The 13,145-nt window shown below is 49.0% G+C and overlaps 1 protein-coding gene across 1 annotated transcript in view; it reads left to right on the top strand.

Moving 5' to 3' along the window:
- Nucleotides 1-8,508, top strand: part of Plekhd1 (pleckstrin homology and coiled-coil domain containing D1) — a 42,386-nt gene extending 33,878 nt beyond the window's left edge. Inside the window, exons 8-14 of the mRNA XM_027418408.2 lie at nucleotides 1,076-1,170; nucleotides 2,862-2,955; nucleotides 4,212-4,390; nucleotides 4,831-4,963; nucleotides 5,644-5,788; nucleotides 6,155-6,304; nucleotides 6,549-8,508. Of these exons, the coding sequence (XP_027274209.1) occupies nucleotides 1,076-1,170; nucleotides 2,862-2,955; nucleotides 4,212-4,390; nucleotides 4,831-4,963; nucleotides 5,644-5,788; nucleotides 6,155-6,304; nucleotides 6,549-6,715 (963 nt within the window). The 3' untranslated portion in view covers nucleotides 6,716-8,508. The remainder of the gene's footprint in view (nucleotides 1-1,075; nucleotides 1,171-2,861; nucleotides 2,956-4,211; nucleotides 4,391-4,830; nucleotides 4,964-5,643; nucleotides 5,789-6,154; nucleotides 6,305-6,548) is intronic.
- The last annotated feature ends 4,637 nt before the right edge of the window (nucleotides 8,509-13,145 follow it).

Raw genomic sequence — 13,145 nt, 5'->3', positions numbered from 1 at the left:
GTGCCCAGGGGCATCAGAATGCCAGGGTGCAGCCCACATGTTGACCACATTTAGCAAACTGGAGACAGTTTGTAACTATGTGCCAGTAAAGATTAGACGAGAAAGAAGTAACTTACTTGGGTAAGAAACTTAGGCGTGCGGATTAAAATCAGACTCTCTCCTCTGTATATTTTATTCCCCCTCTGCATCTCTTCAAAGCAACATTGCCCTCCATAGGCAGTGCCATTCCCTAGAAAGGATGCCATTATTCTTGAGAACAAAGCCCCCAGGTGACCAGAGAGTAATTTGGAACTGGAAAGTGAGAGAGCAGATGCAGAAACAAAATGCTCCCACAACATAAAATGTGGAGGAACAAAGCAGATGGCATAACAAACAAACAAACAAAACATGTGAGTTAAACTTCATGAAATGGGTCCCTAATACCATCTGCTACTGACCCAGGGCAAACAGGACCCCTAGCCTAGAGGCTCCAATTTGCGGAGAGAATCATTCAGGCTGGCTGGCTTCCCTGAAGGGACTGGTCTGGCCCCCTGGGACCTGTCCTGGGCCTTCCAACACTCCTATTCCTAGAGGTCTGAGGAGAGGGAAGCTGTCCACCCGACTCATCCCTAGAAATAGAGAAAACCTTATTCTCTGACTCTTGGGTTGGAAATAGCTTCACTTTGCCACTCTACCTGATATCATTCTGTGTCCTGGAAATACGCACTCCATGGGTTTGTTTGTTTGTTTTGTCTTTGTTCCATGCTTGAGGCATAGCCACTTCACCTTGGGATGTTAGCCCCTAGAGCTGCCCAGCAGATCAGCTTCCAGAATGACGGTGTCAGAGGACTCTTGTTGGGAACGTTTCTAAGCCTGTCCTTCCTCTTGCTAATGGTTGTCATGGGACAGGTTCACCACGTTTTTGGGTTAGTTGAGACTGCATGCCATTGAATGGAGCCTGTGCTCCTTGGGACTTACAAGTTTACCCTTATGCCCCAGGCTGAGCCAAATCCTGGAGTCTCCCCTGGGCTAGCATAAGGAGTAATCTCCTGAGGCTAGGGCCCTGCGCCACCTATGACTATCTCCTTCTCTTCAGGAGCTTGAGCGGCTGAACCAGGTGTTGGAGGCTGAGAAGCAGCAGTTCGAGGAGGTGGTGCAAGAGCTCAGAGTGGAGCAAGAGCAGATCAAGAGGTGACGGCTGGTCCTGGGAGGGGCAATGGGGGATGCCCTGGCCCTTGGAGGGACAGCACAGGGGTAGGATTGCTCTGGTCCTGGGAGGGGCAATGGGGGATGCCCTGGCCCTTGGAGGGACAGCACAGGGGTAGGATTGCTCTGGTCCTGGGAGGAGCAATGGGGGATGCCCTGGCCCTTGGAGGGAAAGCACAGGGGTAGGATTGCTCTGGTCCTGGGAGGGGCAATGGGGGATGCCCTGGCTCTTAAAGGGATGGGGAGAGGAGGGAAGGAGGATGCTCTATCCCTAGGAAGGGAAATGGGAGAAGTCATGCCCAGGTCCTGGGAGAGACAATAGGGGAAGATTCCCTGACCCTGGGAGGGGCAGTGAGGGGACATGCCCTGGCCTGGTAAGGATGCAACAGGGGGAGTACCCTGGCCCTGAGAAGGACAATGGGGATTTTCTGGTCCTGGCAGACCCACGTGCAGCCAGACCTGGAGAGGGCCTTACTAGGAAACACATATGGCCTGGTCTTCCCAATGCTCCAGGTCTTGAATATACCCAGAAAATATGCTCCCCACCCCCTGCTGCCTCAGTAGTCATTTCTCTTTTTTTGTTTTGTTTTGTTTTGTTTTTTGGAGACAGGGTTTCTCTGTGTAGCTTTGGAGCCTATCCTGGCACTAGCTCTGGAGACCAGGCTGGCCTTGAACTCACAGAGATCCACCTGCCTCTGCCTCCTGAGTTCTGGGATTAAAGGCGTGCGCCACCAACGCCAGGGCTATCAGTAGTCATTTCTTATATTTTTTGTTGTGAACCTAGCCTTTAATGGCTGAGCCATCTCTCCAGCCCTAGTAGGTCATTTCTAACCATTGATAATGATCTCTTGCATTGGTGTGACAAGAATATAAGGCATGGGTGAGTGCAAGCCAGCCTCCCTCAAGGAACAAGCCGCTCCTACCTATGTGAGAGTCACTTACCCAAGTTATTGGCACCAAGTTGGTGCCTAGAAAGTGCTGCTCACAAAGACCTCCAATATCCTCCATCTCTCCTGTGGTCCTTTCACATTTTAATGACACATTGGGATCTTTAATCTGATGTATGATTTACAGATCTAGTTTTCTGTTATAAGCATTAATTGCATTATCATCTCATGACGGTAGAACATGTATATATCCCCAACACAGATGACTCCGATGTAGTCTATCCAGAATTTGGAAACTACTCCTGTTATTGATGGTACTTGATGTCATACCATAGCCATTACCTGCATCACCACCACCTCCGCCACCATCTCCACCACCACCGTGGACTGTCAGTGATAGCCCAGAAACACTTGTGACAACCTTATTAAAGGGAACCATTTAGATATGCATTTGGGAGAGGGAGAAATACAGAGGCTCTTTTTCTTAATTTTTAAAGTTAGCATGCAAATAAGAGAATCTCCCTAAGTAAAAGACCAAGCACTTGTTAGACATTGAATTAAAAGCTAAGTCCCTGGCTTCAGGGCCTTACTCTATCTGCTAAGTGAACCCACCTCGTTCGGCTGAGCCTTTCTTGTAGCCCTGGCTCTGCAGCTGTTTTCAGTACCCAGTATTGCAGAGAACTGGCTGTCCAAGGGCCCTACTGAGCCACATCAGGTATGACAAAAGCATGTTTACATGCAGAGGTTAGGAAGGGTACACGCTGTCATTCCAGCTCTCCATCCCCACAGGGAGCTAGAACTCACTGCAAGATGCCTCAAGGGTGTGGAGCAAGAGAAGAAGGAGCTGAGGCATCTCACAGAATCCTTACAGCACACACTGGAGGTGAGCAGGATGCTGGCCTAGGAGGCAAGCTGGTGGGTTGAGCTACATAATACTAGATTTATCATGCATCTGCCAGAGAAGGTACCTGCAGGAGAATGAGCATGAAGGGGAGTTTAACTAAAGGAACCTGTCTGTGGATGGTTGGGAACTCTAGCTGGCACATGAAACCCAAAGCACTGACTGCTTCTTCCCAGACCCAGAACAAACATCCCAGCTTGCCCTTGTGATGACTGTGGCCTCAGGAAACCTGCTTTCTATAGTGCTGGTGTTATACCAGAGGCAGGATTGATTAGAGTGGGCGATGGAGTCACTCACCACATCCTTCTGTGGTTCCTTCACTTAGCTGCTCCTGGGTGAAATTGCGCATGAAGGGAAATCAACTTCCAGGTCACCTTCATTTGATACAAGAGACCGAGAGGGGGAGGGGCAAGAAGCATGTGTCAAGGACAGAGCGCAAACTTCTTAGTGTAGCATGCAAGTACAGCCCTCCCCAGCCTTTCCTCCCCTCTTGCCCCTCCACCCCCTGCTCAAAGACACTCCAGCCCCTGCTCCAACCACTGAGCTCCTGTCCCTAAGGAAAACAAGCTTTCTTATTCTGCACACCTCTGCCCTACTGTTGCTTCTATACAACATATCCTTTCATCTCTTCTTTGGAGAACCATTTGCCTTTAGACTCAGCCAAAATATCTCTTTAGATCTCTATGTAGACGCTTCTAGCTGTCTTTCTAGCCATCCGTCATGGTGGGTGGATGAAAGACCTGAGCTAACATGGGGTTAGCTCATTAAATAACTACAATAAAGCCTCGTGTAGTTTGCATCAAAAAAAAGATCTCTTTGGTTAAGTTTCCTTGATTCTTCTAGGTAGGTATTTGCTCTGTGTTTGCATGCATTTTACACATCTGTTATAGGATTAATACTGTGGGTTGTATTTTCAAAACTGTGGACTTCACTTGGCCATATCTTAACAGTTTCCCAAAAGTTCAGCACCTGAAGTGAGCTTGGGACCAAGGCTTTGGGACCTGGCCCTGATAGGTACCATCTCTATTGGAAGTCACATTGGGTTTCTCCTTGTCTGTCTGTCTTGATGGAGGAGTAACCTGGCCATGTTGTAAGAAAGGCGATCTTAGAATGAGGCATGCCCATCGTGGAGAACTGAGGGAAGAGTAGATCACTCCCTGGAATTGCCAGGAGACCAGGGCAGCCATGCTGTCGAACTAACCCGTGATTCTTCTCACCCTTCCCTGCCTTTGTTCCAGGAACTCTCCATAGAGAAGAAGAAGACCCTAGAGATGCTGGAGGAAGATAAGAACCAGCCACAGCCATTGACCAATGAGAGTGAGCAGCCACTTGCCAGTGATGGTCTCCATAGCAACCTCAGGCAGATCGAAGAGCGGATGCAGGAACTTTTGGCAGAGAAGCTTCTGGCAGAGAAGCGGTGAGTCACCCGAGACCACCAGAAGCTTAGGAGCTGTGACTGCCCTCAAGTTACACAACTGGACTTAAGTTCCAGTTGTCATTGATGAGATGGGTCACCTACTTCCTTTTTGCCTATGACCTGGCTTTCCCAAAGCTGATTTGACAAACCATTCAGAGCATCATTGAGTCTTCTGAACAGTGCCTGTGGCCAGCCAGCAGGTTTCCTTAGCTTCCATCTACCCAACCCATGAAGAAACAGAGCCTCACTGGGGTCGGAGGACTTCCTGAGGTCAGAGAAGTAACAGCCCCTGAACCTCTAAGCCTAGGGCTCCCATCACTCCACACCATCCCTCTCATACCCATCCGACTGGGACTGGACCCGCCTCTCTCCAGCTGTCTCTAGCAGGGGGCAACCCCCTTTGTAGGCTAGCATTGGGTAAGCACCCTTCCTGCCCACAGGATGAAGGAGAACGAAGAGCGCTCACGGGCCCTGGAGGAGGAACGGGAGTTCTACTCAAGCCAGTCTCAAGCCCTGCAGAACTCCCTTCAGGAGCTGACCGCAGAGAAGCAGCAGGCTGAGCGGGAGCTCAAGGTGTGCAGCCCGTGCCCTGGGCCCTTCATACCGCTGGGGACTCCTGCCCATCCCTGTACTTCACAGCTGCCCTAAATGCCCCTCCTAGTATGTCCAGCTGGCCAGATTCAGGGATGTGTTTATCACAAGAGGTAGCAGTCTCTCTATCATTGACAGACAATTGTTAGGAACAGGGCTGTGCCCAGCCATCTGGTAAGGTGTGGAACCAAGATGTGGAAACTTCCATCTACCCGCATTGAGCCCAAGATGATTGGGAAAGGTGTCCTAGCCATTTTTCTCATTGCTGAGATGACGTTCCTGTCAAAAGTGCTAAAGTTCATGGTTTGAGGGGATGTAGTCTGTCATGACAGGGAAACCATGGTGGTGGGAGCATGAGGCAGCTAGTGGCATTGTGTCTGCAGTCCGGAAGCAGAAAGATGAATCTATGCCTTTTCCCCTTTCACTTTTATTCAGTCTGCTACCCCAACCCATGGCACGGTGCCACCCACACTCAGGGTGCATCCTCTACCCTCAGTTAAACCTTTCTGGAGATGCCCTCACAGACACACCAGGGGTGTATCTCCTAGGTGATACTAACTGGGGTCCAATTAGCAAAGAAAATAAGCCATCACGGAAGGCTTCTGGGGAGGTGGAGACTGCTTCCTGTACTCGGCTTCCCTCTTGCTTGTCCCTTCATCTAGGCTGAAGTGAAGGTACGCATGGACCTGGAGAGACGACTCCGGGAGGCAGAGGCAGCCTTGCGGAGCCTGGAACAAGGGCTCAATTCCAAGGTTCGGAACAAGGAGAAGGAAGAGAGGATGCGGGCTGACGTGAGCCACCTGAAAAGTAAGACCTCCCTCCGGACCCAGCCTCAATCCCAGAGCTCAGCCCCATAAGCCAAGCCCTCTAGAGCCTGGAACAGGGCCTGCATGTGTGAGGTGGCTCTTCCTGGAGTTCCTTCCCCAGACACTGCCTCTTTGTGGCAGCTGGACCTGAGGCGAGGGGATGGGAGGAAAGACTGAAGTTTTGTCCTCTTTTCCAAAGCTCAGAGCTCTGTCTCCAGCAGATTTCTTTATGATAGCTACAGGTTGTGGTTAGAGGAGGAACTGTGTTCTGTAATGGATAGACTGATATGTCCCCCACCCCAAAGGAGTACTTAGAAGGGCAGGTTCAGAGAAAGACGCAATCAGCTGCTCCTTGCTGTCACCACAGAGTTTTTCGAGGAGTGCATCCGGAATGCGGAGCTGGAGGCCAAGATGCCGGTCATCATGAAGAACTCCGTGTACATCCATAAGGCGGCCACTCGCCGCATCAAGAGCTGCCGTTTCCACCGTCGCCGGTCCAGTACTTCCTGGAATGACAGTGAGCGCCCATATGCCTCTGTGGGGCCGGGTGGCACAGGCTGTTGGTGACAAGGCAGGAAGAGGGCAGGTTTGAGAACAAGTAAACGAGACTGGGCAGTCTGTCCTTGAAATTGGCTCTACCAGCCTTGGGCAGAAGGGACCAAGTGAAGCTCCAAGAGCATGTCGGGCTGAGACGAGGGCGGAAGGGCGGGCTCAGCATGGGGGAGTGCCATTCGTGGGGCAACGGGTCTTTGTCTCCCCAGTGAAGCCATCCCAGTCCTTCATGACCTCCCAGCTAGAAGCCAACAACATAGAAGAGCTGAAGGAGGTGGCCACGCGGCTAAGCCGAGACCAGCGCTTCCGGGAATCCATCTACCACATCATGGCCGCCCAGCCTGGGGCTTCTGCGCTCCCCCGGGGTGGAAAGTGATGGGAATTCCTCTCCCAGCTCCCATCAGGGAGGCCTGATTCCCCTTGGCTCCTCTCCATCAGAGTACCACTATGGGGAGGGGTACCCTCATTCTCAAAGGAAGTGGGCGATACATCCCTCGGCTTCACCGGGAACCCTGACCTTGGAGACCAGAAGAGAGTATTGGAGCCCCTGGAACTGGAGTTATGGACGGCTGTGAGCCTCTATGTGGGATCTGGGATTGAATCTGGGTCCTCTGGGAGAGTCACAAGTGCTCTTAACCACTGAGCCATCTCTCCAGGCCTGAACCCTGACTTTGGGTCTACACTAAGTAGGTGGGTCCACACTGAGTACTACCTGGTTGTGGTGATGAGGCCTGGCCATGTGTGGTATCTGTTGGTCAGGAAGAGAACATGTCTATTTCACAAGGGCAGGCACTGGCTGAGGACTGAAAAACTTTCCTGGTACCCTCCATACCTATCTGTGCTGCTGCTCTGTCTTTAACCACAGAACACCCCCTAACTCTCTCTTTACCCCTGTTCCTCCTATACAAGTGACCTCTCTCACTTACTCCATGCCCCTGGAGAGGGAAGAGCAGGTCCTAAGACACAACCCGAGGTTCATAGTATCCTATTTCCTGGCAGCTGCCCTGGCTATAGGGCCACCCAGGCCTCCCCTCCTATTTGCAAGTGAGCTTCTCCATATACAGCCTCAACAACCTGCTAAAGGGAGCAGGAGAAGTGTGATCACACCCCATCCTTTCCCAGCCCTGATTGGGAGCTCTCAACCCTGGGGCTTTCCCAAAGTATACACAGCAGGATCAGGAGTGAAGAAGCCAAGCCTCCTATATTATCCACAGTCCCGAAGAGCTGGAGCTGCTTCAGGCTCTTGTGAGTCTGCTGCTTGGAGGTCATAGAGAGGCCTGTCCCCTTCCCAGCTGTCTCACCTTGTTGTCTCCTCTCCCTGAAGCAGCTTCAACTCAGTGAACAAATGCAGCCATGAGCCCACCACATGGGGAGCCAGTAGCCACTGGTTGGTTCAGTGTTGTTGTCATAGCAACACGGTAACACTGCAGATTTTGTGGAAGACCACTGCTTTTCAGGAGGCCAAGGACTGTGGAACGTGTTCCTCATCCGTGGCAGTCTTCTGGGCTCAGAAGCTGCTGTGTCTATCATTCTCTCCAAACAAGACTGGGAGAGGGGTGGAGATGTGGTTCGGTGGTGAAGAACACTTGATTCTCTTACAGAGGACCCAGATTTGGTTCCCAGCACCCACATGGTGCCTCACAACCATCTGTAATTCCATTGCCAGGAGATGCAGCACCCTCTTCTGACCTCCACATGGTGCATGTACATACATACAGACAAGACATTCATACACATACAATAAATCTTTACAAACTGTTTAAAAGGGGCTGGGTGCTGAGACACTGGTGGAACTAAGGTGTCCTTTTTTTTTGTCCTTCAGAAGACTTAAGTGTTCTGAGGGAGGGACAGGAGGAGCAGCCCCTGGGGAGCACCCTTGCCCAGGCCCAGGCTACCCTGTTCTCAGTGGTCCCTTCTTGGTAGGGGTGGTCTCAGGTAGGGTGCTTTGGGATCAATGCATTTGAATGTAAATATAAAGCTTTTAAATGTGTATAAACGTGCATAAACCTGGAGCTTGTCTATATGATATGTATGTGGAGTGGATTTTGAAATGAAGAGTTATAAAACCAAGATTACAGGTTTTGTTTGTTTTTAAGGAATTAGTAATGGCTTGCTCTTGGGGAAAATATCAAATGCATTTGGTTTTCCTGGGCAAGCTATTAACCAGCATTGGGGGTGGGGTACTGCTATAACAAGAGCATCTGCAAGTGTCTATTGTATCCTGTTTTGTTTATTTATTCAGGGTCTTACATAGCGCATATCAATTAAACTCATTGATACTGAGGATAACCTGTTTCCATCTCCTGAGGGCTGGGCTTCAAGCATACTTACTAGACAACACTCTACCCTGAACTGCATTCCCACCCAGACTAAGTAATTTATGAAGAATGGAGGTTGCTGGCCATTCAAGAGGCTGAGGCAGGGGGCCCACCACAAATGTGAGATCAAGTCAGTCTGGGCCAAAGACTGAGACCCTGTCTCAAGACAAAGTCAACAAAATCCACTGCCATGCTACCCCAGTCCTGCAGAGCCCTCTTAAATCTCAGGGGTTCCTACTATTAACACTGTTATAATGGCAGTTAAGTTTTAATGTGAATCTGGAAGGAGACAGACTCAAATCTCATCAGGGCAGTCTGAGCACAAGTACCAATTCCCTAGTTTATTTCTTCCTATTCTCGCGCCTCAGGCAAGTCTGGGTTATCTCCAACCATACCTAACACAGTATATGTACATGCAGCATCCCTATATGAAAATCTGTAGGGCTGGAATTACTTACTGGAAACATACTGACATGATCTACAACATTAATATTATGTAGCAATTTCTAAAAGTAACTTATCCATTGCCCAATTAATTAAATATGTTACTACTTCCTGCTGTATCTCCAAAGTAGGCAGTGGAGTCATTCTTAGAGAGATGCTGCCCCCTTCAGGCCACCCCTGGAATTGTAGCGTCACTTCCTGCGTGACCCAGCTGAAGAACTCTCCACAGCACATCTCCCAGGACTGACTTCTTATTAACTAACTGAAAAATATGTGTTTCCACCCGAGGTCCTGGATGTCCCCACGTTATAGGACAACCATCAGGATTTTCCTCTGATTTGAGTGTAGACCAAAGGGACAGCCTAACAGAGACAAACTGCCTATTAGCTTCAATATCCACACCAGGAATGGACAGTCAACCTGCTCTGGTGAGAGTTTATGCTTTGTTTCGTAACCAGAAGGAGGGCCAGAAATGAGTTACTTGACTTGACTGGCTTCCTAGCTGAGGGTGGGTGATATGTGGCATGCCAGGCTGCCCTGTGTGTACCGCTTCCCAGCATACCTGGTGACCCCTCCATTTCCCTATCATGAATGTTCCTATGAGGATAGTCATGTGGTGGTCACTTGCTTCTAATACTTTCCCTCAGTTTTAATGTCTTTTCTCATTTCTATGATCAAATACCTGACACAAAACAAGGAAGGGCTTATTCTGGCTTGCAGTTGAGAGCACAGTCCCTTATGGTGGAGAAGTCATGGCAACAGAAGCTTGGGGCAGCTGGTTGTGACAGTGCCACCTCAAACGAGAGTCTTCCTCTTGCGACAATCTATACCAAGAGAGATCCCAAATAGGAATTCTCCACTTCTCTCCCTGTGTCCATTGTCTGACACTAAGCTTTGCTCTCTAGTTGTTGAACAACATAGAAAACATCGTATAGGAAAGGATGGAGGAATAGCCTGACTTAATTTTTTTAAACCAGAGTTTATAAGGGAAGAATTTACTTTATTGAACCCTAGTGACCCAGAATAGCACTCAAAACTGTAAACAGATGTTATCAACCTATAGCCACATAGTGTTTCCAACATTTACGATGGACAATTAAATCATTGTTTCCAATGCTGCCATTTCATCTGATGATTTAACTAATCTCTCTCTCTCTCTCTCTCTCTCTCTCTCTCTCTCTCTCTCTCTCACACACACACACACACACACAGCTCTGAGTTGTGGCAGAGTCACAAAAGAGAGAGAGGGAATAATATGGTCTGAGAGTAAAAGCGTGCATTCAGTTTAGCTTGTAAAAGTGGGTTACAGGGCAAGTCCAAGGCCTAGTAAGGTTGACTACTTTGTTTTCTTAAAGCAAAACAAACAGGCTGAATACACAGTGGGGAAACAGGTTAAGTACATAGCTTTAAATGGTCTCCAGGCATATTATTAACTTGGTTGCAAGGCCAGCAAAAGTTCAGCCTCTGAAGTCAAGAGTGTTCCAGAGAAAGCTGTTCCCACAGCTGTCACACTGCCTTTGTAGTCAGGAAGCAGAGAGCCAGGAATGCTACAGGTTAGCCCCAGGCTTCAGCCCATAGAATCACCCCACCCACATTTTGGGTGGATCTTCCAGCCTCCATGAAGTTAATCTAGATAATCTCTTACAGACACAGAGGTTTGTTTCCATGGTGATCCTAAATCCCAGCAAGTTGATGGTATTAACCATCTTACCACTCAAAGACATGTTAAAGGAGATGGCAAGAGACTTGGGAAGCACCCATATTCCCACCCAGGGAAGGACCAGTTGAAGGGACTCTAGCCAGCCCCAGCATGATAAACATGGCTCTGGCAGGCCTTGCCCTTCTCCCCTATTCTACCTGACTAAAAACCATTGGATTACATTCCTAAAGCTAGTCACCAAGGTCTGTTCCCTTAGTTGGCCACTTACTCTGCCTGATGCTGACTACCTGATGATGAAAGTATTGAAGTCCTAATTTACATGCCCAATTAAAATTAAACACCTCATCCTAACACAGGGTTTCCATTTCCCTTATGAACTGTCATTTTCCTATGGGCCATGTCTGCCTCCTCTCTATCCAGAGACAGTCCTTTGTCCTCCACTCTGGGACAAATACCCCTTCCCTCTCTCCCTTGTCCCCCTCCCCTTCTTGCTCATTTTCTATCTCCTGACTGTCTCTCATTCCCTGCCCTTTGTCCCTTTGGAGGGAAGAAATCTCTTTTGTGCTGAGAACCTGGTCTTGGGGTGTCTTGAGCTGACTCTGAGGTTCCTGTCTCCATCTATGGAAGGAAGTAATACCTTCAAACTATTACTCCCTCACAGCTTAGCCTGACCTGGGCAGCCTGTTGGAGGACCGGTGCCCCAGCCTCAGGAGCAGCCTAGGGTGTCACGTGTGGCCAAGGCTTTGAGAGGGGATAAAGTTGTTTTGCCTGGTAGAAAGTGAAAGCCACTCCACCCAATGGCGTCAAATGAAGGTCTGTGGAAAGTTTAGGAACAGGCCAAGCCAGGAGTCCTGGGTTGGAGATCTGATAAACCAAACTCCACAGTGACAAATCTCTCTCTCCCGAGCTCCACAGTTGGGAATGCAGTCTGTTGTGTCTCAGTGGCTTTGACTTGGGAGTACCTGGTGATCAGGTGGGGAGGCCAAGGTGACTCAGGGCTGCTCAGAGACAGACACTGCACATCCAGGTGTCGAAGACCAAGCTGCATTTTGGGATCCATGGTCCTAGGGGACCTGATACCTGCTTTCAGTCTTCGAGTCCTACTGTTGCCCTGCCCAGCCATGGCTGGTGGGCTTGGGGTGTCTGCAAATAGCCTGTCTTTTGCTAAGCAGTGCCTGAGCTGAGGCACTAAGGACCCAGGGAGGTCCTTAACTCTCTCCCCAGTGCCATGCAGAGGTGGGTGGGAAGGCCCTGACGGCGAAGGTCAAGCCTCTGCTGGTCACTTGCTGGCCACGTGGCATCAGAGAGCCAGTATTTATAATGATTTCTGTATCTACGTGTTTTTACTTGGCAGGAGAGAGGCCCCTTCAATCTCATGAGGATACCTGGAGCCCTGGTAGCCATGAACTTCCATAATCCAGTATTTTACCACTCCGTAGCCATAGAAAACTGGCTGTGACTGCCACTAGAGGTCAGGAAAACAGGCCTCAGGGTGAATGTACTGGTCCATTGAACTCAGTGCCTCACTGTCCTCAAAATGATCTGAAGTAGAAAAATTAGAGGTTGTGGTGGCACACACCTCTAATCTCACCACTGGGCAGGTAGAGGCAGGCAGATCTCTATGAGTTTGGGGCCAGCCTGGTCTACATAGTGAGTTCCATAGTAGCCAAGGACATACAGTGAAACCCTGTCTTAAATATCAGTTAATTAATTTTGGCCTTGATATAAGGACAGGAAAGACAACCAATTTATCACCTCAAGGAAAAAGTAATAATTGTCACATGTAAAGTTTTTGTAGTAAATAGAAGACACCCATTGTTGCCGTCACCCCGGGTCTGAGGCTGTTTACCCCATCTTCATTCTGTCAGTGTTTATCATGGTTCTATCGTGTGGAGTCATTCCATGGACTTGGTTCTATCTTTTACTGTTTTGTTGTTGTTGTTGTTTAATTGTGGTAAAATGTGCAAACAAGGGCTGGAGAGATGGCTCAGCAGTTAAGAGCACTGACTGCTCTTCCAGAGGTCCTGAGTTCAATCCCCAGCAACCACACCTATAACCCATCTATAATGAGATCTGGTGCCCTCTTCTGGCCTGCAGGTGTACATGCAGGCCAGAAGAGGGCACTCATATATAAAATATATGAGTACTCATATATAAAATATAAATAAATAAAATTTTCAAATATTTGCAAACAAAATTTATCGCTTGAACCATTTCCACGTTGATGAGTGATGTCAAGTACAGTCACACTATTGTGCCGTCACACATTCCTGGATGCTCTCATTTGGCAAAAACTCTGAACCCGGTAAGAAATAATTTCCTCACTTTATTCCTTGTACTGGCAACCACCATTCTGCCGTCTGGCCTTGACAACTTTAGATACA

The sequence above is a fragment of the Cricetulus griseus genome, chromosome 5, assembly GCF_003668045.3.
Source record: "Cricetulus griseus strain 17A/GY chromosome 5, alternate assembly CriGri-PICRH-1.0, whole genome shotgun sequence".
Taxonomy (NCBI): domain Eukaryota; kingdom Metazoa; phylum Chordata; class Mammalia; order Rodentia; family Cricetidae; genus Cricetulus; species Cricetulus griseus.
The sequence above is the reverse complement of the archived record's forward strand: the minus strand, read 5'-3'. Positions and strand labels throughout refer to the sequence as shown.